This window comes from Sitophilus oryzae, unplaced genomic scaffold (genome assembly GCF_002938485.1).
Source record: "Sitophilus oryzae breed Bouriz unplaced genomic scaffold, Soryzae_2.0 scaffold_179_pilon_pilon, whole genome shotgun sequence".
Taxonomy (NCBI): domain Eukaryota; kingdom Metazoa; phylum Arthropoda; class Insecta; order Coleoptera; family Curculionidae; genus Sitophilus; species Sitophilus oryzae.
Window position 1 is genome coordinate 1,698,297 of NW_022146501.1, and position 25,336 is coordinate 1,723,632.

General features: G+C 33.3%; 2 protein-coding genes and 1 long non-coding RNA gene across 6 annotated transcripts in view; 2 read left to right on the top strand and 1 right to left on the bottom strand.

The window, feature by feature from the left end:
* Positions 1-25,336, top strand: part of LOC115882669 (autophagy-related protein 16-1) — a 627,679-nt gene that overhangs the window by 78,040 nt on the left and 524,303 nt on the right. The gene's annotated exons all lie outside the window — the stretch shown is intronic.
* Positions 1-25,336, bottom strand: part of LOC115882668 — a 238,576-nt gene that overhangs the window by 47,463 nt on the left and 165,777 nt on the right. For all 3 annotated transcript variants that reach the window (XM_030900862.1, XM_030900861.1, XM_030900863.1), the window contains one exon: positions 10,756-10,957. In XM_030900862.1, the coding sequence (XP_030756722.1) occupies positions 10,756-10,957 (202 nt within the window). The remainder of the gene's footprint in view (positions 1-10,755; positions 10,958-25,336) is intronic.
* The window catches only part of LOC115882671, a 169,845-nt gene that overhangs the window by 4,118 nt on the left and 140,391 nt on the right, over positions 1-25,336 (top strand). The gene's annotated exons all lie outside the window — the stretch shown is intronic.

Below are 25,336 nucleotides of genomic sequence, written 5' to 3' on the forward strand. Positions count from 1 at the left end.
TTTTTTTAATTTGAAATTCTGATCTTTTACGAGATGTTTGAATGAGAAAAAATCGATAGGCTGTTTTTGTTCCATTCAAAAATATTAAAAAACCGTCAATTTACTTTTAGTGCATAACAATTTTGAGCAATCGTGTAACTTTTTTATTTGTAAAGACTTTCACATACTGTCTGCGAAGAAAATCTAGCAGAAATATTAAGAAAGTTTTTGAAAAAAAAAACTAAATTCCATTATCTCTAATGGATTTCGAGATTTTGATTTTTGAATTAAGAGCATTAATAGCGCGACCACTGTCGAACACCAATTCAATTCCACTTATTTGTACCAAAAGTGCAGGTGTTTCTAACTTGCACTTAAACATTTACAAGCTATATATAGTGAAAATTCCATCGACTCGTTAATAAATAAACAAAGTATCACGAGACGTAATTAAATCGTAAAGCTGAACGCATGATTTACGCCCTTCTCTAGAATTTTAAGTACTGATTAGGTCGACCGCCATCTGCCATCTGCTGTATCCCCTTCCACGTCTCTTAGCAATTTGCACCGATTCTCTGTTTATTTGGTTTGGCAACGTTTTTCCTGTTCTTCTTACATACGGAAATCACGACCCACGGCCGTCCTGAGGGGTGGAGCAGAGGAGCAGTTGCTCCAGGCGGCCAGATTTGAGGGCGGCTGTTTCGGTACAATTGTACTGAGTTCGATACATTTTGACCAAATTCGGTGCGTCAGTACTACATCTTGGAAAAATGGTCATTTCAGTTACGAAATTTCCAACAGTATAAATGCAACTAGTAAACTGCTTTAGAATGAGAAACTCGACATCATTGAGTCCACAAAAGCTCTAAAAGCTATCGACGACTATTTTGTCAAAATAAGGACTGACGACCATTTTAGAGAAATATTAGTGGATGCTGCAGAGCTGGCAGAAGAGCTGGAAATTGAAGCAGTTTTTACTAATAACATTAAAGCTCGTCCCAGAAAAAAAACTAGACAGTTTTTGTATGAATCAGTGGATGAGCCAATTTTAGATCCACAGGAAAAGTTAAAAATTGAATTTTTCTTTGTTGTCCTGGATACACTCCATGAGGCTCTCCAGGAAAGGTTTGACCTGTTAAAAGCTCACTCGGACTATTTTTCGTTATTATACGACTTTACAGTTCTCAGGAATATCAACCGAGAGGAAATAAGAAAGCATTGTATGGATCTTCATCTCTATTTAACGGACGGAGACAAACATGATGGCTTAGAGCTTCGGGATGAGATTTTAGCTCTAATTGCTCTAATACCACCAGATAATGCCGAAAACTTCCAAAAACTTCCGTTGTCCAAAACAAACACTAAAATATTTAAAAATTCACGATCTGATTGGAAACTTTCCAAATATTTACATCTCCATAAGAATCTTATTAACGTTGCCGGTTTCAGTGGCAACTGGAGAGAGAAGTTTTTCTAAACTCAAAACAATTGAGAATTACCTGAGATCAAGTATGACACAAGAACGATTAAGCGGATTATCTTTAATATCTATTGAGCACGAAATAGCGAACAGTCTAAACATCGACGATTTTATTTCAGAGTTTGCCGAAAAAAAAGCAAGAAAAATGTTTTAGTTTTATCCATGTTAGGAATTTTGATTCTCAGGATTATGTCTATATATTTATTACGAATTTTGTTTTGTTAATAATTTATATTACCTAGTTTTAGGTGTTAGTTTGGCTAATGTACCTTATAATGTTTTTTTTATTCTTGTTAGGTGCCTTGTGACGCTCCTTAAATACAAAATTTAAATGCCAATTAGTATATCTCAAAATTGTCATTAATTTCTCTACTTGGTAATACTCTTAATGGAAGAAGTTGTGGGAATATTCCTTAGATAAAATACACACTTTTATTTTGTTAGTCTGTATGTTGATCGTTCATCTCCTATATAAATCATGAAAGATATAACATATCCTTCTGTCAACGATTGACAGCTTATTTTTATTAATGAAACTTTTCCCTTTCGCCTCGAAAAAATATCGATGTCTATAAATTCTTCGAAAGAATAAATATTTAACGATTTTACTTCGTCTCTTGCTGCTGTCTGCGGCTCAGCGCGTATTTTTAGTTTATAAATCCGTCATTTTTACGTGAAGAATACTTGTCTTTGCAAGCTATCCCGTTGCTCAAGCTGACGTACTTGTGCCTTTTGATGTACGCCGAATCTGATCGTATCTCCGAACGTATGAAGAAAAAAAATAACGAAAAAAAGAAATATGAAAGTATTTCGGCGGGTTTTTTTAATGGCTCGAATACCATGTGGTCTCTAGATCTGATTATCTATCGTTATGTAAATTTCTTCGGTTTCAGGTCGTTAGAACTAGCAATAGAAAACTGGATGATAAGATACGGTATATGATGAAAAAGTTTTAAAGAAGAAGCTTGAAGATAGAACTGTCTTTAACTTTGTTGCGAATACTTATTGTTTAAAAGACACAAGGAGTCAAAGTAGGTTTTATTACATTGATAGAATTATTTTTATTTACTTAAATATGTTGGGAATCATCATCATCATCATCATCATTCTCAGCTTTTTACTTTTCAACAATTGTCAACCATTTTCAATTATGGTGTAGCCTTCCTCACATATTCAGGTACTCTCTTTGTAGTTGGGCCCATTGTTGTATACTGTTGGCTATGCGGGCCCAAGTTATCCTTGCTAATTTCCTAATATCATAGTCCCATCTCAGGTTTGGCCTTCTTCTAGGTCTCTTAGTTCCTCGTGGGTAGCATGCTGTAATTTTTGTTGTCCATGTATTATCCGTCCTTGCCAGGTATCCTGGCTATTGTCACTTGAGGGATTTAATTATCTGAATGACATCTATTACCTGGGTCCCTTTTGTCGTATTCATTCTATTCTTTTACGATCTTTCTTGGTTATTCCCAGCATAGTTCGTTCTATTGAGCGTTGTGCGACCTGCAGTTTCCTTATAATATCCGTTTTTCGCATGCATAGGTTATGACTGGTCGAACGTGTTCTCCTTTAGATAAACTGGCATCTTAGATTTGAATATGATTCAGTTTCTTCCATAAGTACTCCATGATATCTTAATTCTTCTGTTGATTTCGGGTAGTAGAGATCTCGAACTGTGTATTAATTGTCCCAAATATGTATAATCGTCTACTATTTCCAATATTATGTTATTTATTAGAATGCCTTTTCTTTTTACTAGTTGGTTAAGATATTCTCCATCTATTTATTCTTGGAGGAAGAAACGACAGAACATATTTTTATGTCATTGCGATAGAGATTATTCATTATATTTCCAACATCCAACAAAGGATTAAAAATAGAATAGATGTTGGAAATATATTGAATAAAATAAACTCTAGTAGAAAATATTACGATATACAAGCACTGCAAAGCACCATAGATTCCGTAGTCCACTATATTGAGATGTTTGGACTGCATCTCAATGTCTCCAAGACCAAACTATTGGTCTTTTCTAAGACTCCAATAATTGCACACCTGCGTGTCAAGGGTCAAACAATCGAACAAATGACCTCAATAAAGTATTTAGGTGCTAACATCAATAGTCAGTGCGAAAAGAGAAATATTTTTAAGAATTGAGCAAGCGAGAAAAATCTTCTTGAGTATGAAATAATTTTTTACAAGACGAGACCTCAGTGCGGAATTCAGAACTCGAATGGCCAGATGCTACGTCTTCTCTGTGTTACTCTATGGATGTGAGAGCTGGACACTAAATTCACAAACCAAAAAGACAATAGAAGCCTTCGAAATGTATGTATACAGACGGATGAAGTACTCTAGCGCATGCAGAAACAAAAAGAGATACTGAACACCTGAAGGAAAGGAATATAAAGCGCAAGGGAAAAGATCAGTAGGAAGACGCAAGAACTCATGGCTAAAAGGTTTAAGGAGATGGTTTGAAAGCTCTCCTGATGGAAATCTTCCGGGCTGCAGTTTCCAGAGCCACAATTGCTATTTGGATCGCCAACCTTCGGCAGGAGAGGGCAGAGGGCGTGATAAGAAGAAGAAGAACTACTAAAGGCCTGTTGCACTGACAAAATATATTCTGTCGTTTCTTGTTCAGATTGTGTGTCAATCACATCAGCTTTAGATGCTTATAAAGCTTACAGTGCTTTTTTAATAGACTCACTACACCTTTAACAGTCACCTACTGTTTTGTGGAATAAGACTTCTTTCAGATTATCCTAGTCTCTCCTCGGGATTAGAATAAAATATGTTAAATTTTAACGGGTTCGTCTATTGTCTAGTACGCTACTGATTTCCCGCAAACAATTACTGGAAACAACGGTCGCTTCCAGCCATGGTACCTTGATGGTACTCGCGGCGGCGTCTCTACCAACGCCCAACATTTCACTGCCCATCGTTCTCTCGCTTCCTTACCTCTCACACCGCCATCGCCAAGTAATTGGCAAGTTATAATTCTATTTTGTTGCATCATCGGCCCTAACAGCTCCGAAAGAATGTTAAACGGCTCAACAGACGAATACTGCAATTACCGCAATTTGTTCGACTAGTGAGAGTGTTAAATGGCGAGGGAAAAAAGGCCGTCGAGTAGGAGAGGGAGACGCGAAAGGGCGTGAATTTAATAGAATCTCGAACCGCAAGATGATGGGGCGTCGGCTAATATCGAAAGGCATCGCTCATCATCTCCTGTTTTTCTGATGCGCTGCTGCCGGCCGGTGCGTTTCTAGGAAGTACGAAACGAGGAGGAAGTAGCTGGATGCCGGTCGATTCCTTTTGGTTTCGTTTCGAAGGAGGCGTCAGATGAAGGATGAAAAAAACGCGATTAATATTAGATTTACTGCGAACGCAATTTAGAAAGAATAGGTACATTTTTTTCAGGAGGAGATGTGTGTTATGGTGTGTCTTTTGTAGTTTGAGAAAGTGAGTCTTTAATAAATTGAAAGTAAAGACTGTCCCCCCCCCCAGCCATCGTTCACCGCCTGTATCATACAGGGTGTCCCAGAAATAAGTGCAAATTTTACTTTTTCTGGATTTTCTTTCATGTAAATTTAAGCTACTGCCTATGTTGCCATATTATCAAGAAATTATGTTTTTTAATTTAAAATTAAAAAAGTTTCCAAATTTTTTTTCAAAAAATTCCAAATTTTCAAAAATTTTTTTTCGCAAAAAATACCTCATACCTCTTTCTGAGGCCGAAATATACTACCCGTTAAAATACTTGCACTTATTTCTGGGACACCCTGTATAGAGTATGGTCCGAACTGTATTCCGGAAACTTCGGCAGTATATGCTGCACATAAAAATAAGTAAGGAAGTTCCTATAACCTAATGCTTCGTTTTGGAGATACAGGGTGAAGAAGTTTCATTTTTATTTCGATTTTTTCCAAATAATTTCTGAAGTATCGTGAATATTTGGATGAAAATTGGTGTCTGGGAGTTTTTTGACATGAGAAATTTGATTTTGATGTCAATATGACTTCTACTTGTAGAGGGCGCCACCTACATATTTTTTAACTGGTTTGTAGAGTAATAACTCTTCGTCCGTACCTGTATAAAACTACTGAGCAAAAAAAATATACATTTACCACGTTTTTTACGCAAAAAAAGATCTCTTGATAAAAATCGCGACGAGTAATGGTTTTCGAGATATTTGTTTTGGTTTGGTTGCATTTTTGCAGTCTTCATCTTTTTTCGAATTATTATAATTTTGTTCGTTCCAAGTGCTTTTAGCGACTCGATTGAAATTTTGAGGGTAAAAGTTCCTATAAGTGCGACATATTTTTATGCTAAAAAAGTGTCGGCATATTCACCAGGGACGTGCATACGGGTTATCACTGAAATATTTTTCTAAAAAAGTATGTGCGCCACTAACTTTTTTCTCTTACTAAAACACCTTGTATATGTAAATTGTATTTTACGATACAGTATGTAATAAAGACCTCTTATCATAATGGATATTAAATTTAAATGTTTGTTTTAGTGGTGAAACTCGACATATTCCCAAGAACACTAAACCACAATAACAACACGGCGATAATTCTTCTTTTTTCGTTCTAACAAGCATAACAAATGAATCACTCGCTGGCTGCTGGCAGCTCTTCGTCAGATATATCGTTTCTAAGTACTGGCGCGTCCCCTCGAGTGGTACCTCGACTTAGTACCAGTACCCCTCCGGGCACCATCCCCAAACAAATTGCCCCACGCTCGCATTCTGCTGCCCGGCGCTATTCGGAAATAATTACACGTGTATTGTGTGAAATCGGACAGTTACTTATCTCCATCTTCGCGCCAGTCAAACTCTCCAAGATAATACATCAAACTACTGTTATACTCGGTGCCGGAGTTAATGAGTACCCAGGGGCAAACCAAACTGAAGTACTACTCTTCCGATAGTTGAAAAACGGAGATGTACGATGAAAATTGATTTAAAAACGATAAATAAAGGTTCCTAGTTGGGGGATGGAACCTTTGGTGTTACAACAGCAAAGTAAAACACCAATTTACTGCACTAAAACACTTTACATATACAGGGTGCTACAAATTCAGCAATCCTTGAAATTTTTAAAACTTTTTTGGTGGCATCTTGATGAACATCCCAAAGCGGCAACTTTGCTCCAATTTAACCATGTTCGTATCCATATTTCGGTTACCGAGATACCAATGTTCGTACCCCGAATTTGTAGCACCCTGTATTATTACATTTTTTTTTGTTTCGTCAGATTAGCAAAAATTTGATTACAAAAAACGAAACATATTTACATTTTAACCATTTTCTATCAATTTGGAGCATCCTGTATATACTCGATCGGTTTCCAACATATCGGAACAATTGGACCATTGAATCGTGGAACTGTTACGAGAAATAGTTGTATTTCTATCGTTTTATGTCGTTTTTTGGCTCGTTCTGATTGGTTATGCGTTATAATTATAGAGACCGAACGAATAGTATCGAGAACAACGGCCTTCAGATCTAGTTCACATAGAAAACATGCCAAAACAAAACTATGCAGTGCAATTTATACAAAACTGAGTTTATGAATTAAAGTTGATAGATTTATACAGAGTGTGTTAAAAAATTCATGAAAATAGGGATAAAAATAAAAAAAATATAACACTTTAAATTTGACGAAAAAATTTTCCGTTGCGTTTTTTTGGCATCTGAGCGTAGGTATATAGAAAATACTTGACTCAAGTAAACAATACAAATGCTTGCAACTTTCCTTGTGATACTCCTATTTTCAAATACAAACTACTATTTTTTTCCTAAAAAAAAGTCATAACTTCGTAACTACTAGTTATATTTTATTCAATAAGTTATCAATAATGGAGTTATTAAAAAAACTCGACCAGTTCTACTAATTGACCGAAAGAGCATAAAAACTAGGTTCATTATTTGATAAAAATGACATTTAAGAGACTTATAAATGTTACGATTTTAATTATTTCCGTTAAAAAGCAGAATCGTATAATTTTCATGGTTTTTACACTAAAGGAATTGATTTCAAGCAACCAATTCAATATCAAAAACTTGAATGGTCGTGACTTTCTTATTATTTTTTCATTAATTCTGTTTGTTACAAACACGATTCATCATAGACATGAAGTACAGAACACAGAATCTTTAACAAATTTCTTATCTGGCATTATAAGGCTTAAACCCACCTATTACCCATTACTTTCCAAAGCCAAAATTCGTAGACGTAGAATAGGTACTAATGGAACTACTATTGTAATCGCAAAACATTTTCATGCATTTCTTGAAATTGTGTGTTGAAAATATGCCGAAGCATTTAAATAGTCGAAGCAAAGAGCTGGTAGCTTCCCTGATAAACTATTTTGAGCGAGAACGTGACAATAAAGTTCCTCTATTACCCTTGACTGCAGTCAGAGAAGTCAGTTTGATTGACAAGCATATTACACCACTTTCAAATTAAGATTCATCTCATAAATCCATCACAATCTGGCAGCGCTGTCGCCATCGCTTGTCACTCAAAGTTGATCACGTGCATCGGAAATTGTTTTGCGATTACCATATATAAAAAGAAATCTTCCAAAAAATTATTTTTTCTTACTCTGAGTTAGAAAATATCAGCCTTCGAAATGCACAAGCGCGTACGTACTACGGTAAGTCTATTTAACGGTTAAACGATAAACTAATACAGGATGTTGCTAGAATTCTTGGCGAGTTTTGCAGAAAACCAGTGGAAAAAAGAACGTCCTTACGTAACTAAGTGTTCCGTAAAAGGAGGACGTTGGATGCCTGCGTGTTTAAAATATTCAAGATTATTATTATTATCATTATACAAGGTGCTCCAAATTATGTAGATTAGAGCTCGGAAATAATATGGTATGATTAAAAATAAGTGCATGCTATCATTCCATTAATTTTTTTTTGTTTCAAAAAATTATTAGGTGGCTTTAATAAAAAAATTATTGTTGAAAGAGGCATATACAGGGTGGTCCGAACTGTATTCCGGAAACTTCGGCAGCATATTCTGCAGATAAAAATAAGTAAGAAAGTTCGTATAAATGTATGTCCTATAATGCTTAGTTTCGGAGATACAGGGTGTAGAAGTTTTATTTTTATTTCGATTTTTTCCAAATAATTTCTAAAGTAACGTCAATAATTAGATAGAAATTGCTGTCTAGGCCTTTTTTGACATGATAAACTTGATTTTGACATCAATATGACTCCTACATGTAGAGTGCGCTACCTACATTGTTTTAGTTGTTTTGAAGAGTAATAACTTTTCTTCCGTACCTGTATAAAACTACTGGGCGAAAAACATACATATTTAGAATGGAAATAGTGAATACATGTTATTATTGGCAAAAAATAAACATGTCGAGTAGATAGTTCTTTGACTTCATTTTTTTAAATTAATCATAATTTTTTCTTAGAAAAAATGATGATAAAACAGTTTCTGTTGAACTTTTGGCACTAAAATATTTGAAATTTATGACTTCAGTCTAATAACTATTTAGTCAACATGTTTATGTCAATGACGACAGGTATTGATAATTTTGATTCAAAATATCTAGAGAACCATTACTCGTAGCGATTTTTATCAAGAGACCTTTTTTACGTAAAAAACGTCGTAAATGTATATTTTTTTACTCGGTAGTTTTATACAGGTTCGGACGAAAAGTTATTACTCTTCAAACCAGTTAGAAAATATGTAGGTGGCGTCCTCTACAAGTTAGGAGTCTTATTGACACCAAAATCAAATTTCTCATGTCAAAAAACTGCCTGACACCTATTTTCATCCAAATATTGACGTTGCTTTAGAAATTATTTGGAAAAAATCGAAATAAAAATGAAACTTCTACACCCTGTATCTCCGAAACTAAACAATTTAGGACATACATTTATAGGAACTTCTTTACTTATTTTTATCTGCGGAATATGCTGCCGAAGTTTCCGGAATACAGTTCGGACCACCCTGTATATGATATAATACCCCAGATATCTGCGAAGTCGTTAAAAATTTAGATAAATGGTGTAACTATGTTGTTTATTTTGGACGACCAGGGAAAGCCAAACAATTCAAAACCAATAAAATCACAGTTAAAGTTGATCACTCGTTTATTGTTCCGAATTTTACTGCTTTATTTACTCCTTTTTTTTCGATTCCTCTTGATTCGCTCTGTAAATCTTTCGAAACAATCCAGCGACACCTATTGGCCATCAACGCATCAGGAAACGCACTAAAACGGCTCTGATAATCGTAAACGCAGAAGAGGCGCGCGATCCAAAGGATTTAATATTAAACATTCTTATCCATGGTTTAATTGAACACGGCTATAGCAAAATCGCGTTGATTGGTTATCTTACATGGCCATATTATAATTGATGTGTCTATCGAGGAGGGTTTATATTGGCAATTAGTCAAGATCGAGTTGCGGGAGGAGTAATTGCTACCGGGGATGTGCAGAGAGTAGTGATGGAAATACCAGTTCTACATTAGTCGCGTGACAATAGGGACCGTTCCAGAGAAATACCGCGATGTTGTAACCGAGGCTCCGGCGTCCAAAATGTTGCTGTTCCCGCCTATACGGTACATCTGGTCACTGTACCTACCTACTCCTCTCTCTGTCGTTATCTCTATCTATCTGTGTCCGTGCAAATTCATAAACAATAACAATTCATACAGCCCCAAATTTGTAATCAATAAACAACATGCAGATGGCTAGAAGAATTTTAGTTATGTTAGCTTTTAGTTTTGAACATAAAACTATTAAATAAAATATATAAAATAATATAATTTTAATATCTATCAAAAATAGTGGATAAAATAGTACTTTAACCATTGTCAGGAAGCATAAAAATTACAAAAGGCCTCAAGCAGGGATGTTGCATATCTCCTATACTATTCAAAATATATCTGCAACAAGCACTAGAAAAATGGATGCTTAAGTGTAGAGGAATGGGAATCCCCCTAATAAATGAGGACACCCTATACACCCTATTTTTGGTGGAAAAGTTAGAAGTAAAATGTTCATGTCCGATAATCAAAATAAAATCAGTCTTATTTTATTCCGGTATGTTAGCAAAATGTAATTCTCTTTCTTTTCAGACTATATAATTCTAATTCGGATTATATTTTTAATCAATTGAAAGTAGGTTTACAAATTTCCTTTTTTTTTCGGTCATATTTCTTCTTTGTTTTTTCTTATTTTTGTAAAATGTTTATTTGTAACTATCTAATGTACCTAACATGTATTTGTTATCAAACAAACATTTTTTTTTCACTAACCTGCATGCGAATTCTGTCTCTCCCAAACACAATTCCAGACATTCCTGCCTGGACGCCACTGCCTGTTGACTTTTGACGTGTCCGTTGAGTCGATAGTTTTGCACCCTGTCTATGCACCAAGCTCTTTCACAAGGCTTCACGCCCAAGCATGTTTTCTGGGCGTAGATCGTGAACACCGGAAATTGGGATTTGGTTAAGGCACCTGTAACAATATATTTTTTGTTAATAATTAATATAATATATGAAAGATGATATTACGAGCATTGCTCATCAAGCAATTCTACTGTTATATTTATCAATTAAGGCAGTAAACAATCATAACATATTATGTATATACAATTTTATATACTAACTAGCGTGTACCCGCGGCTTCGTTCGCATCGAATTAATAATTTGTAATGGTGATAATAAAGCAAAGCAAGAATTTCCATTAACATACAAACTTGATAAAATTTTCTCACATTTATGTCAGCATGAGATAAAACAATGTGGCGATATTATTATATAACTTGGTAATATTTGAGGAGTAGTTTCATCTCGTTGGAATTTGACTTTCGAAAAATCCGTTTGCCAAAAATAAGCTTTTAACGTCAAGCAGTTTAAGCAGAATCGTGGTTAATCAATTACCCAACTTTTTGGAACACCCTGTATGATTTTTAAACAAAATTCAAAATATGTAAAAAAACAAAATAAATTATGCGTGTCCAAGCGTTTTCCCGAAAGACTAACCGTTTTTTAAATAACAAATATTGTAATATTTGAGGGGTGGTTTCACCCCCTTGGAACTGGAATTTCGAAAAATCCATTCTTATCGAACCTCAACACCCTAGAATCAACCTGTATGCCAAAATTGAGCTTCTTACGTTGAGTGGTTTGAGCAGGATCGTGATTAATCAGTGAGTCAGTCTCTTAAGGATTTTATGTATTAGTATAGATGACTTCTAGAGATTGACCTCTCCAAAATTATCACTGATTTCCATTCCCCTTTGACGCCGTTTTTGTTTTCGATCATACGGTATACGAACGAATCGATCCGAATTCCTGAAAGCCGATGCCGCTATTATCTGTTGCGACCTCGTATATTCCGCTCATTTTATTAAAGAAACATATTCGCGGCATTTAAAAAAGATATTCCACGCCTATTAATATCGTTCGAAGAGGGATAAATAATATTGTGAACATTCCGGCAACGTTGTATAATGCAGGAAATTACCGGTCGCAATTTTCATACTAAATAGTTTTGCTAAAGATATGCATATTTCGATATAATAAGTTTTACTTAAAACGGTTCGTAGCTATTTATACATGGTAATCTATAGGATGTATATATACTCTTTAAAACTGTTTGTCTCTTTATTTTTCACATGCATTAAATAATACTTGCATGTTTTTAACCGATGATGGCTTCTTTTTTTAACTCAGAGTCGTTTGACGTTTATCATATGCGACAGTAATTCTTTAGAAATATTCAGCGCGCTTCACGTCTTTTTAAAGATGGGTATTTTATTCAGTTTTATTCAGATATTTATGTATAAACACTTAGATATATTTTAATAAATATATGATTTTAGTTCTTTTATATATATATATATATATATATATATATATATATATATATATATATATATATATATACATGCAACGCCACCAATACGCAGCCCCCTACATCACGCGGACACGTCGAAGCCCGGTAGTCTGGGTTGGCGCGGCAAGGGGGCGGACGTGCGACGAATTTAATTCGGCTGGAATATTTTCTTGTTTTGACGGCGTATATCGGCCGGGCGTCATGTTGCGCGGTAGCGGGAAGCCCGGCGTTGTTGCCGTATCTTTAATTTTTACTCTTTGCTACTTAAATTATATAAGTAATATTTATTTAATGTATTTTGATGATTTTTATGACTCATGTGATATCAAAATATCTCATTTTTCAATAGTAGTAAAATTGCAAAATAAAACACTAATTCACCACAATATACCAAAACACTTTATTTTTGTACTAAACGCGTGTTTCGCTAACCATATTAGCATCATCAGAAGATGATTAAAATACATGATGACAAAAATAAAGTGTTTTGTGGTGAATTAGTGTTTTATCTTGCTGTTGTAACACCAGCCCTCAACTGTAAAGTAGTAAAATTTTAAATTTATATTTTAAATTTACAATTATAGTAAGCAGTTGAAAAAAAACTTATTTCTAAACATTTCTTATAACTATTGCAGAATGACTCACTGTTTTCATTAAACTTTTTAGCAGGTTTTCTATTTGTGTATTTAATAATTTTATTTTATTTTTTTACAAAAATTGGTTAGCAATAGTAGCCTAAATTAATAAAAAAATGTTAATCTATAGTGTCATTTTAACAGAGTTATTTCCAGGTTGAAGTTTAACTTTTTCAAATAGAATGCTGTACCGGGTGCGTCTCAAAAGTGGCTCAACCCCTATAACTCTTCGTTCAATAAATCAATAAAGAAAGCAACAGTTTGCAAATTGGGACTTTAGGCTTTCATATGTTCCTTGTGTTCTTTTTTTCTCCATTCTGATGAAAGCAATACACCGGAAAATTAAAAAAAATGGTAATTCCGATAATTCTTCCTTCTTCTTTAATAACTAAAAAAATATTACTAAGTTAGCTGCATATACAATATTAGCCCATTATTGTAAGTTAATATGGTTTTTTATATAACAATTATCATTATGTGGATATAATTTATTTCAATGTATAATTGCAGTTTTTAAATAGAATATTTGTATTTTTTAATGCATTATTTAACTTTTTAACATAAATCAACCTATTTTAAGAGTATTATTATTTTATTTAATTTAATTGAACCAGAGAATTTTGCTCTTCGTCATGTTATCTTAATAAACTGCACTCACACTCGCAGATAACGCGCTGTCAGTCAGAGATATTGATATTTTTATGAACTTGTCCTATACGTAATTTCACACACAGAAACTAGCGTAGAATAGACAATAACCAAAATTTTACGTCGACTCGATTGTTTTCATTATCTCATGTAAATCAGCCGCCTATGTCATAAATTTAATTAATTAATGTATCTTGTTTATGGAAACAAGTATAGGATATATTTTTCGAAAGCTCATAACAAGACAAATAAAATTAATTTTTTTTAATGAAATAAGCGACAATATTAGTATCCGCACTTTTTGAAAATTTGTTACATCTTTAAAAATAATCTAAAATGTCTATATTCCATGGATATAGTGATAAATGAGGTTTAAATTATAAGAAAATGCATTTTCTACGAAAACTTAAAGAGATGGGTAAAAAATGGTATAATACAATTTGATAGACAATTACATTGTGCATCTGATTCACGTAAAATATATAGGGTGCTCCATTTAAATTCATTGCCGTTTAAAGCTAGTCATTATTTAATATAAATTTTTGGACACTCTGTATAAGGTAGTAAAATATTTATTATTGCAACACAATATCTGATCAATAAATAATCTTCAGTAAATATTCAGTATTTTTGGTACCCTTGGAGAAATGAAGCCTTAATATTTTTACTGCAATTTCATAAAATTGAAAATATTGCAAAAACGGTAAGGTTTAAGTGTGATAAAACTTAATCAAATTTACCTTTATTTTAATCGTAGAATCTAAAAATAGAATAATATACAGGGAGTTCCATTTAAAAAATTCAACTATAATATTTTTTACATATTTGGGACACACAAATTTTATCTCTAATAGTCCTTCAACGAACCCAAAACTTACAATTTGTAAAAATCTAATCGTTTAGCTACAATACTCCGTGTCGTATGTGGTGAACAACCCTGTATATTTTATATGATGTTTTATATGATTTTAAGTTTATTTTTCAATAAAATATCTAAAGTAAAAGACTGTTTATTTTTAAAGCTGTAACTGCAAGTCCTAAACGTCACAAGTTTATAAACTTATTATTTTTTAAATATACAAATAAGTACTATGTATTAAAACAGGGTGACTTTCCTACGATGTTCTCTATGGGTATCTCGGAAACTACTGGAGATAGAGAGTCGGTGAAATGGGGAAAGAATAAGTTTAGTGGGATCATAAATAATATGCGCCCTGCAGATATTTCAAAAAGTTCATGGCTTACTAGATATTTCGAAAAGAACAAATTTTGGCTATTTTAAAAATTGTCCCTCATTCCATTATAATCCATTTTAGACTAAACGTTTTCAGATAAAAGTTGTAGATAATCACATCCTTAATGAGATTGTATCCTCCGTTTTTTTCTAAAGCTTGCCATTTTTGACATATGACACAAACATATGTTTTTTTAAATGGAAACCATAGTTGGCCATGACTTCATAAAAAGCGCCATTTTTTAAGCTTTTCAGCGATATAAGCTATAATATGTTTTTTTTTGAAAAATTACTGAGTTATAGCCAATTCTTATAATTTTTTAACAATTTCACTTAGTCATGGAAACAAGTTTAATCGTCTTTGCTCTCCGAAATGTGAAGCTGTCACATCCAAACTTTGTAGATTAAAATAAATAAAAATTGTAAATACGAATTTTTCAAATGAAGAAATCTTGACCATACATTTTCGAGGATACGTTGACAGGTGAATGTTACGTTTTTTAGAGAACGGTTTTCAAGACATGTTATAAAAGTTGAATTTAGTTATAGCCAATTCTTATCTTTCTTGACTAATTTCACTTAGATTGCATGATACCCTTATTCTGTTATGATTTATCACTTATAAAAAGTCAGAAAATAGTATTAAACGGTTCTTTACAATTTACATTACACAAACTAAAACTTAAAAAATAATATCACTACACACACTTTAAGTTATTTTAGAAATGTTCAAAAAATCCGTCTTTGTTTTGAGTTGCACCTTTTTAAAATTGAATTACTACCTATTTCACACAGAAGGACCGGTCGACTTAAACTTCTCTCGTACCGCCACTTAGGCACTCGAAGTGGCTCTTAATTCATAAGCTTTTTTGTAAACCTTATTCTTAACCATACCGCATACAAAATCTAAAATGGATAATATTCGACACATTTAAATTGAACAGCGAAAGGAATGCGGGCCAATGCAAACCACTGGGCAATTTACGGATAAATTCAACTGAAGCCATACCCCCCGTACCGATGCCGCGCTGTTCAACTTAAATGTTTCGCACTTTAGGTGAGGTGATCGAGGAGGCCCATGCAATTGGTCCATCTCTTCCTATCCTTGAGTTTGCATAATTATTATGATATAAATAAATTTTAACATTTATTTCATTATGGGGGGGGGTCATAATGAAAGTCATGTTGGAACCACTCTATTGATGCGCGAGTATCTACACGCTTTTCTTCATTTGAAAAATTCATATTTACAATTTTTTTTCATTTTGATTTACAAAATTTGGATGTGACAGCTTCACATTTCTGAGAGCAACGGCGATTGAACTTGTTTCCATGGCTAACTAAGTGAAACTGTTTAAAAATGATAAGAATTGGCTATAACTCGGTAATTTTTCGAAAAAAAACATATTACAGCTTATATCGCTAAAAAGCTTAAAAAATGGCGCTTTTTATGAAGTCATGGCCAACTATGGTTTCCATTTAAAAAAAAGATATGTTTGTATCATATGTCAAAAATGACAGGCTTTAGAAGAAAACGGAGGACACAGTCTCATTAAGGATGTGATTATCTACAACTTTTATCTGAAAACTTTTTGTCTAAAATAGATTATAATGGAATTAGGGATAATTTTTAAAATAGCCAAAATTTGTTTTTTTTTTCGAAATATCTAGCAAGCCATGAACTTCTGAAAATTTGGAAAAAATCTGAAAAAAAATCTGAAAAGCGCATATTTATGACCCCACAAAACTACAATTCTCTCCCCATTTAACCGACTCTAGCTCCAGTAGTTTCCGAGATACCCATAAAGAACATCGTAGGAAACTCACCCTGTATATTTAAACCAAAATAATATTATAAAATATGATTTACGTATATTTACGTTTTTTATATTTATTATATTATAACACTGTATATTTTTAAAGCTTCCATTTATATTTTCTTAGTGTAATTAAAAATCGTCTAAAATAAATTTATTTTAAATTCAATATAAACATCTAAAAAAACTATTTCATTAATTTTCTAATGATAATCTTAAGTAGAAAGATCTAAAATCTTTCGTTTAGGTAGGGTACGATGTTGCCGGATATAGCGGGCTTCTTATACTCTTAATATATATCAAACATATACAGCGGGCTTCTTATACTCTTGATATGTCTGTTACGCGCTTACGCGCCCCCTAGGTCACATACATGGGTACTAGAGGTGTATATTTTGATATATTTTAAGATTTTATGAAGCCCGACCAATTTCCGGCTATCGATAGAGATGACCTTCCTGATGCCTATATTAAATATATACACGCGGTTTTTACGAAGCCCGAAATCGGGCTTCCTAAAACCAAATCGGGCTTCGTAATGATGGCGCGTGGTACGTTTCGGTCTTGATAAAGGCGGATTGCATGTATATATATATATATATATATATATATAAAGGATTCTACAGCTCTGGCTGCCTTCCTTCCATCAACCGGGTCCTCCATTCGTCTCGATCATCCCATGTTCCCTCTCGTAGTCCTCTCCGATGCATAGACTCGTCCACTTCATCTCGCCATGATCTTCTTGGCCGCCCTCGCTTTCTTCTTCCAATCGGGCTCCACTCTGTCACTCTGTTAATCCATCTATTTTCCGCCCTTCTAACATGACCGTACCATACCAATCTTTTCGTTTCTATGTACTTTAAGACGTCGGTCTTTCTCCCCATTCTTCTTCTTATTTCCTCATTCGTGACTCGGTCTCTTCTGGTTAGTCCACAGCATCTTCTCCAATACATCATTTCGGTGGCCAGAATTTTTCTTTGGTTGTTTTTGTTTATGACCCATACTTCTGCTGCATATGTCATGATACTCTGAATAATTGTTTCATATATCAATGTTTTAGTCTTTTTCCTGATATTTCTATCCCAGATAACGGAGTGCAGTTGTTGTATACAGGATCTTGTCTGTCCAAGTCTGACATTTATATCTTCTTCCGTAGTTGCGTTTTTCGATAGTGTAAATCCCAGGTATTTAAAGTTATTGGTTCCCTTTATTTCCAGGTGGTCTTCTATTTGTAAATCAGCTGTATCTTCCTCTGTTGTCATGTACATGGTTTTCTTCAGGTTTATTTCTAGTCCTACTTTTTCATACTCTTCATTTAGCTTCCTGAGCATATAACTTAGATCTTCCTCATCCTGGGCCATCACCACCTGGTCATCTGCAAAGCAGAGCGTGTAAAGATGTTCATTTCTTAGAGGGATTCCCATACCTTCACATTTGCGTTTCCAGGTTGTCAGTGCATGTTCCAGAAATATTTTAAATAATGTTGGCGATGTTGGACATCCCTGGAGCAGCCCCTTCGATGTTGTTAAGCTGTTTACTATCTTGTTCCCTACTTTTATGTGTATTTTGTTGTTCCTATATAAAGTCTTCATTGCATTTGTGAGTGTTATCGGTATGTCCAGTCTTTCCATCGCTTTCCATAGTTCTTTCCTGGGTACAGTGTCATAGGCCTTCTTTAAATCGATGAATGCTAAGTGTACTGGTTTGTTCTTTGCTTTTTTTTTCTCCAATAATTGTTGGATCGTGTAAATATGATCTATGCATGATCTCCCTGCTGTAAAACCTGCTTGTTCTTCTCCGATTTTTCCTTGTATGTTCTGTTCTAATTTGTCTCTCAGTACTCTACCATATAGCCTCCCCATGGTTGCTATGACACTGATCCCTCGATAGTTATCGCACTGTCTTCTATCTCCTTTTTTGAAAATCGATGTTAGCTGTGCTTCCTTCCATTCGTCTGGTATGTTATGTCCATTTATTGCTTTCCCAAACATTCCATGTATGATTCTGAATAATTTTTCTGTGCCGCATTTTATGAGCTCTGGTGCGATGTCCCCTGGTCCTCCTGCTTTTTTGTTTTTTATTGTTTTAATTGCCTTTCGTATATCTTCTATTGTTATAGGTATATGTTGTGCTCTAGGTTGTCCCTCTTCTTCTTGTCTTTCCTCTATAAACTTTTGTCTTGTTTCCGTGAGTAAATCTTTGTAGTGATCTTTCCACTTCTCAGGTTCAATGTATATATGTATGATCTTTCTTTCCTATCGGATCTCAATTCCTTAATAACTCTCCATGCTTCTGATCTTCTAGCTCCACCGATATATTGGTCCAAGTTCTGGCAGGTTTTTTCCCAATTTTCGTTTTTCTCTCTGTTTACCATCCCTTTAACGTCTCTGTTTTTTTCTCTATATTTTTTGTAGTCATCTTCATTCCTGGTTAGTTCTTTTAGCATTATGAAATATTTTAGTGATTCTGAACGAAATAAAATCATATGGATGCAAATATTGCAAAAAGAATCATTGATGTATCGATACATCCATGTATTAAGCAGTGGCAGCTCGTCAGGGTAGACCAAATAGACGCAACTAAAATTTTGTTGCCTACCCAGTCACGAGCCGCCACTGGTATTAAGTAAAAACATGGATGGAGATCAGATTAGATTCTTGAGGGGGTATCTATTGTAGTCCTCTATATTCAAAAAGTCTAAAAACTTGGAAACTGAACCATCCATAGAGCTCTTGATTGAGGCTTACTAGGCAATGACCTGTCATTGCTTAATACAAAGAATTGTACATTTGTCAGGCTGTCGTATTGACATAAAATGTATTCTGTCTTCTAAAGATTGTCAAAATTTGCACATGGCTTCAGCCGTCAGTCCCATGAACTTTAGATAGCTATTAAGCATAAAATGCCCTATTAGTAGACACCTCTTTAATCACTGAATAGTGTAAATATTGACATTAAATAAAATAGAAAAATCTGTTTAAGATACACGATTCAACACCGTAAGTTTTAAGTCTTTGATCAATATATTTTGTACACCACGTACCATAGCCATAAGGTATTCGTGTGAAACTAAGCCTTTCCTACAGATTTTACCATTTTACTGAAGCGAGACCTATGCAAATATGAAATCGATCCGTAAAGATGTTTTAATAACCGAAGCAGATGCCGTCTAGATGGCAAGGCTAAGGACGAAGAGAGAGATAAAGCATATAGGTAAGATTCGAGTCGTTCTGTACTTGAAAATGGGAAATATAATAAAGGAAGTAAGAAATAAAAGTGATCTGTGACAAGAAATTAAACAAAATTGTGCAAATTTGCTTTAAAAATTCTAATACATTATTTTTTAATTTTAACTAAATCAATAATCTGAAACAAAAAGTTAGGTGTATCGATATATTTTAGTCGTAGATTTAGTAAAAGTATATCGTGTTCTTCCTAATAATACTCTCACTATACTTCGTAATAAATAGCTCAATATTTAAAAATGAGCAGCATAAGTCTATGCTTATTAATAAAATGTTTATATAATCCCCAATTTACCGTCAAACAATACCACAAATGATTGTGAAATTTACCCCTCACAATACAAAGCTGTTAAAGGGAGAATCTTTAGCATTCCACAGAGATGTCGTTTTCAGTCCATCTAAATTTCTGTAGTTAATATGCCCATTAAGACGGTTTTTGAGTGTGCTCCACAGGAAAAAGTCGTTCGGCAAAAGATCCTGTAGTATTTTCCTACTGTATCCCCAATAAACGGGAGTCAAAGTTTTTCTTTTCTTCAACATGAAGAATATTCATTGTACCACAAATGGTAGTAAATGTAAATTAAATCCGTGTCAACTTTCGTTTAGCTGAAATCAGTTATTAGAAAAAACAATTTTTTTTCTTTAAAAAGCTACTGTGAACCACGGAAAACACAAATTTTCCAGCGGAAATGCGTAATTTCCAAATTTCGCACTTTAGAATAACTGAAATCTGCTATAAAAAAATACATTTTGCGTTTTATTTTTAATATTTTTCTGAACATATAAACCCAAAAATTTTCCTGCGGAAAAAAGCTGTTTTCATTTTCTAAGGAAATTTATTAGACTTTAGAATAGCTGAAATCAGTTATATAAAAAATAAATATATTTTTGCCTTTTAGAAGCATTCACGAATTGAGGAAAATAAAAATTTTCCTGCGGAAATAAACTGTATCTATTTTGGAAAGCGGAAATTTAATAAACTTTAGAATAGTTAATTAACTATTCAGTTATATAAAAAATAAATATATTAAGTTAACTATTCAGCTATATAAGAAATAAGTATATTTTTGCCTTTTAGAAGCGTTTACAAACTCAGGAAAATAAAAAATTTCCTGCAGAAATGCTTCAATTTCATTTTCCATTTTTGTAAGCATAAATACTTAAAAATTATCTTTTTATCACTTTTGAACCAGAAAAAATAATTTAAAAGTGTATAAAATACTAACCAATCTAATAATAAATCTAATAATATTTTTACAAAATCACAGTTAATTATTAAAATATAAAAACCTTCTCTATACATATACCTCCCCTATATACAGGGTGTTTCAAAACAAATGCGAAAAACTTCAGGGGGCGATTCCTTGTTCAAAATAATCTAAGATTTTTGCAAAATCACAGTTTATTATTAAAATATAAAAAGAAAACTGCATGATCCAATGATTTTTGTTTTGAATCAGCCCTATTTACGTAAAGCTTTAATAAAAAACAAGAATAAGTGCAACATTCCGAGGTACTTATAGTTCCCGTAAGCTTCTAAACTGAAAAATGTATGAAAAACAAAGTGCACAAAATGACATTGACACATTTCCGCAGGAATTTTTTTTGTATTTCTTTGCTCGTAAAGGCTCGTATAAAAGAAATATAAGTTCATTTTTCATGTAACTGATTTCGGCTATTCTAAAGTCAAAGCATTTTTTTTATATAAAATAAAAATAAAAAATTTCCGCAGACACTTTTTTGTGTTTTTATGTTTAGAAAAATGTCTAAAACACACCCCGAAGACTAGTTTTGATGTAACAGATTTCGGCTATACTAAAGTCCGAAAAATGAAAATTACGCATTTCCGGAGGAGAATTTTTGTATATTTGTAATCCGAACGCCTTCTAGAACGCATATATAAAGTCATTTTTTATATAACAGATTTCAGCTAAACGAAAGTTGAGCCTTAAATTCTGCAAACTTAAATGAACAAGTCATCTAGTGAGAAGATCTAATGAAAGAAGAACACGACGAGATTGAGATGTGTAAGAAGATCAAGATAGGACTCCGACATTAAAAAACAAGCAAATACAAAATGGCTCAAAAACAGCACAAAATAAAATTGCAGGTGTTTTAAGTAAGTTATCCAACCGAGCAATATTAATTTTTCACTGCTAATAACTTCGTTAAGATATTCAAAAAGTCATTAATTTGTTTGACGCTTTTGTACAACACCTACATTGTTTCGGGACGTCTTAATTAGGCATGTTGAGCTGCTCTGGCGCAACGGTAGAATATTGTCTGGCGATGCTTGTAAACTTCACGCACCGCAGGCATCCGTAGAGATTCAATGGGCCAAGCACCGGCCAACTTGCGCCCGCTATAGACGGTCGGTTTGTTTAAAAAAGCGCCTATCAATGGCTCTATTGTGCTGATTAAATAACAAATTAGGTGCCCCGTTTCGAACTGCAGAAGGAATCTCTTTGTCCGCGGCGAGGGTCCGCTAATAGGGCCTAAAATGTAACTGTTAACCGGATGATTCAGTTCACGATGTTAGTACATAATATCGAAATACATTTATAAAAATACACCGGTGACTTAAATATTAGTGGTACTAAAAATGCTGCTGATTCTTTTGACGAACCCTATACAATCATAACATAATACCCTTGTATATATATTTTTAAAGTAGTTGAACCTAAGACGTTTATGGACGAAGACTACTAGATGGCAGGACCGGTTTCCCTACAGAAAAATATTTTTAGTTACTCTGAATTTTGAAGCTACCAATAAAAACAGAGAAAATAAAATCGATAATTTTTGGACTGTGCCAATTGGTTACTAATCGACCAGATACTTTTTATCTATTAGATATGCTATAAAAGCTGGCAATTATACAATTCGACCATTGTAAATACTTTAATAAATTTATTTGAAATTAAATTAATCTAGCCTTATTAATCAAATTAAACTAGTCAAATAATAATAATAGTTCGTTTCAAAATACTATACAGGGTGAGTTTCCCACGATGTTCTCTATGGGTATCTCGGAAACTACCTACTGGAGATAGAGAGTCGGTTAATGGGGAAAGAATTGCAGTTTTGTGGGGTCATAAATATGCGCCTTTCGGATTTTTGAAAAAGTTTATCGCTTACTAATCTAATTATCTTACTAATCTAATTATCTAATTATCTCTAAATTATCGTCCCTAATTCCATTATAATCTATTTTAGACAAAAAGTTGTAGATAATCACATACCTAATGAGTTTGTGTTTTCTGATTTTTTCTAAAGCCTGTAATTTTTGACCATAGTTGGCCATGACTTCATAAAAATCGCCATTTTTAAGCTTTTCGGCGATATAGGTATATATGTTTTTTTCGAAAAATTACAGTTAGATACAGAGTTATAGTTATAGCCAATTCTTTTCTTTCTTGGCTAATTTCACTTAGTTAGCATGGTATTCTTACTCTAAAAACATACAATATATTATTAAACGGTTCTTTATGATTTACATTACGCAAACTGAAACTTCATAATACACTACCCCATACGCTTAAGTTATTTTAGAAAATGTTCTCCCGTACCGCCTCTTCGAGGGGGCTCATGCAATTGGTCCACCTCTTCCGATCCCTGATTTTGCATAATTGTGATATAAATAATTTTTAACATTTCTTTCATTATGGGTGGGGGAGGTGTCATAATGAAAGTCATGTTGGAACCACCCTATTGATGCGCGACTATCTAAATTTAACTTTTCTTAACATGTCTTGAAAACCGTTCTCTAAAAAACGTAAATAACGTTTACCGGTCAACGTATCCTGGAAAATGTACGGCCAAGAAAAGTTGAACCAATAATCCTACACGCTTTTCTTCATTTAAAAAATTCATATTTACAATTTTTGTTTAAACAAGTTGCAATTTTTTGAACATTTAATAAAGAATGTAAAAAGTTTTATGTTTTCAAAAAAAAAAAATATCGTAAAATTCGTAAAACACTCAATTTAGAATAAAATAATCTAAGAATGAAGTGATTCTTTTATAAACCTGCATTAAATCAAGTAAAAATGGGTATGTAACTTTTTCTAAATAATAATTACCAGTAATTAGCATTATCATAAATTATAAAAAAATGTACCAACATATCGAAATAATAATTTCTTTGTCAATACGGTTTAAAATTTTTAAAATAACAGGCAAAAATAATCCACAATCTACAATAAAATAAAAGTTTCGTTTAAATTTCTTAATCAGCTGATCACTATTAAAGATGCAGAAACCCGGGCTATATTATTACATTACTCTGAGGAAAATAACGAAAATAATCGATATTTTGACTCCGCCCCGAAAGGTTCACGATTTGTCCTCCAGCTGGCAGCACATTTTGTCTAGCCGGTTGAGCAACTTAAAGAATATATAGAATATATAAAATATACAAAGAAAATGATTAATTCTTTAAAGAATTTAAAATTACCTTTCCAAAAGTATAGCATACTTGATATTTTGCTCGATTCCACTTCGAGATATAAAGTATATAAAAATTGGCCCACTTTGAATAAGTAGGCTTTGACCGGCGTCGGCTGTAATACAAAAAAAATTCTAGCTGTGAGCAGGAATTAAAACGAAAATAATATTTGCAATGAGAGATGTAGGATGTTATAACAATTTAAACTATATTTAACATCAACACATTTAAACTATATCTAATAACAATAAAAATAAATAGCAAACCAAGACATGAGATTTTCCTACACGTGTTCGACATTATTAACTCAGTGGGGCTGAAAGATCGCGTAACCACTAAGTACTTATAATTCTTGTCTAGATTGTACGGGCAATTTCAAAATAAGAACCTTTATTCTTCCGCAAAGATAAAAATTCACTGGCGCTAAGTCCGGCCGCCTCGACGGCCATCGGCTGGGATCTTGATTAGTTATTCAATTATTCTCGAAATTGGCTGCAAAAATTTGCTGACATCTTCAACGTTCTCAGGCGGTGCCTCGTCTTGTTGGAAAAATATGTTTTAAGAGTTCCATTGCATTAGGGGCACGTCATCAATAAGAGGTTCAAAGCCTACTAGTTAAAACGTGGCGATCTTTTAAAAATTCTGTATTTCCAGGAGACTATAACAAAATATCAAGTGTGCTATATTTTTGGAAAGGCAATTTTAAGTTCTTTTCACTTAATTAAAAATATACAGGGTTTCCCAAATAAAAAATCATTTTTTCCGTTGATAACTCTTAAATTATTAATTTTAAAAAAATTATACTTAAACCATTAAATTCTACGTAAAAGGTGCTTTGAAAATATTTTCACAAAAATACAAAATTTTCCATAGCAAAAAAGTTATAGCGATTTGTTAAAAATGCATATTTTTGAAAAGCACCCCATAATTCATAAACGGTAACAGATATCGATGTGCGGTTTTCACCATC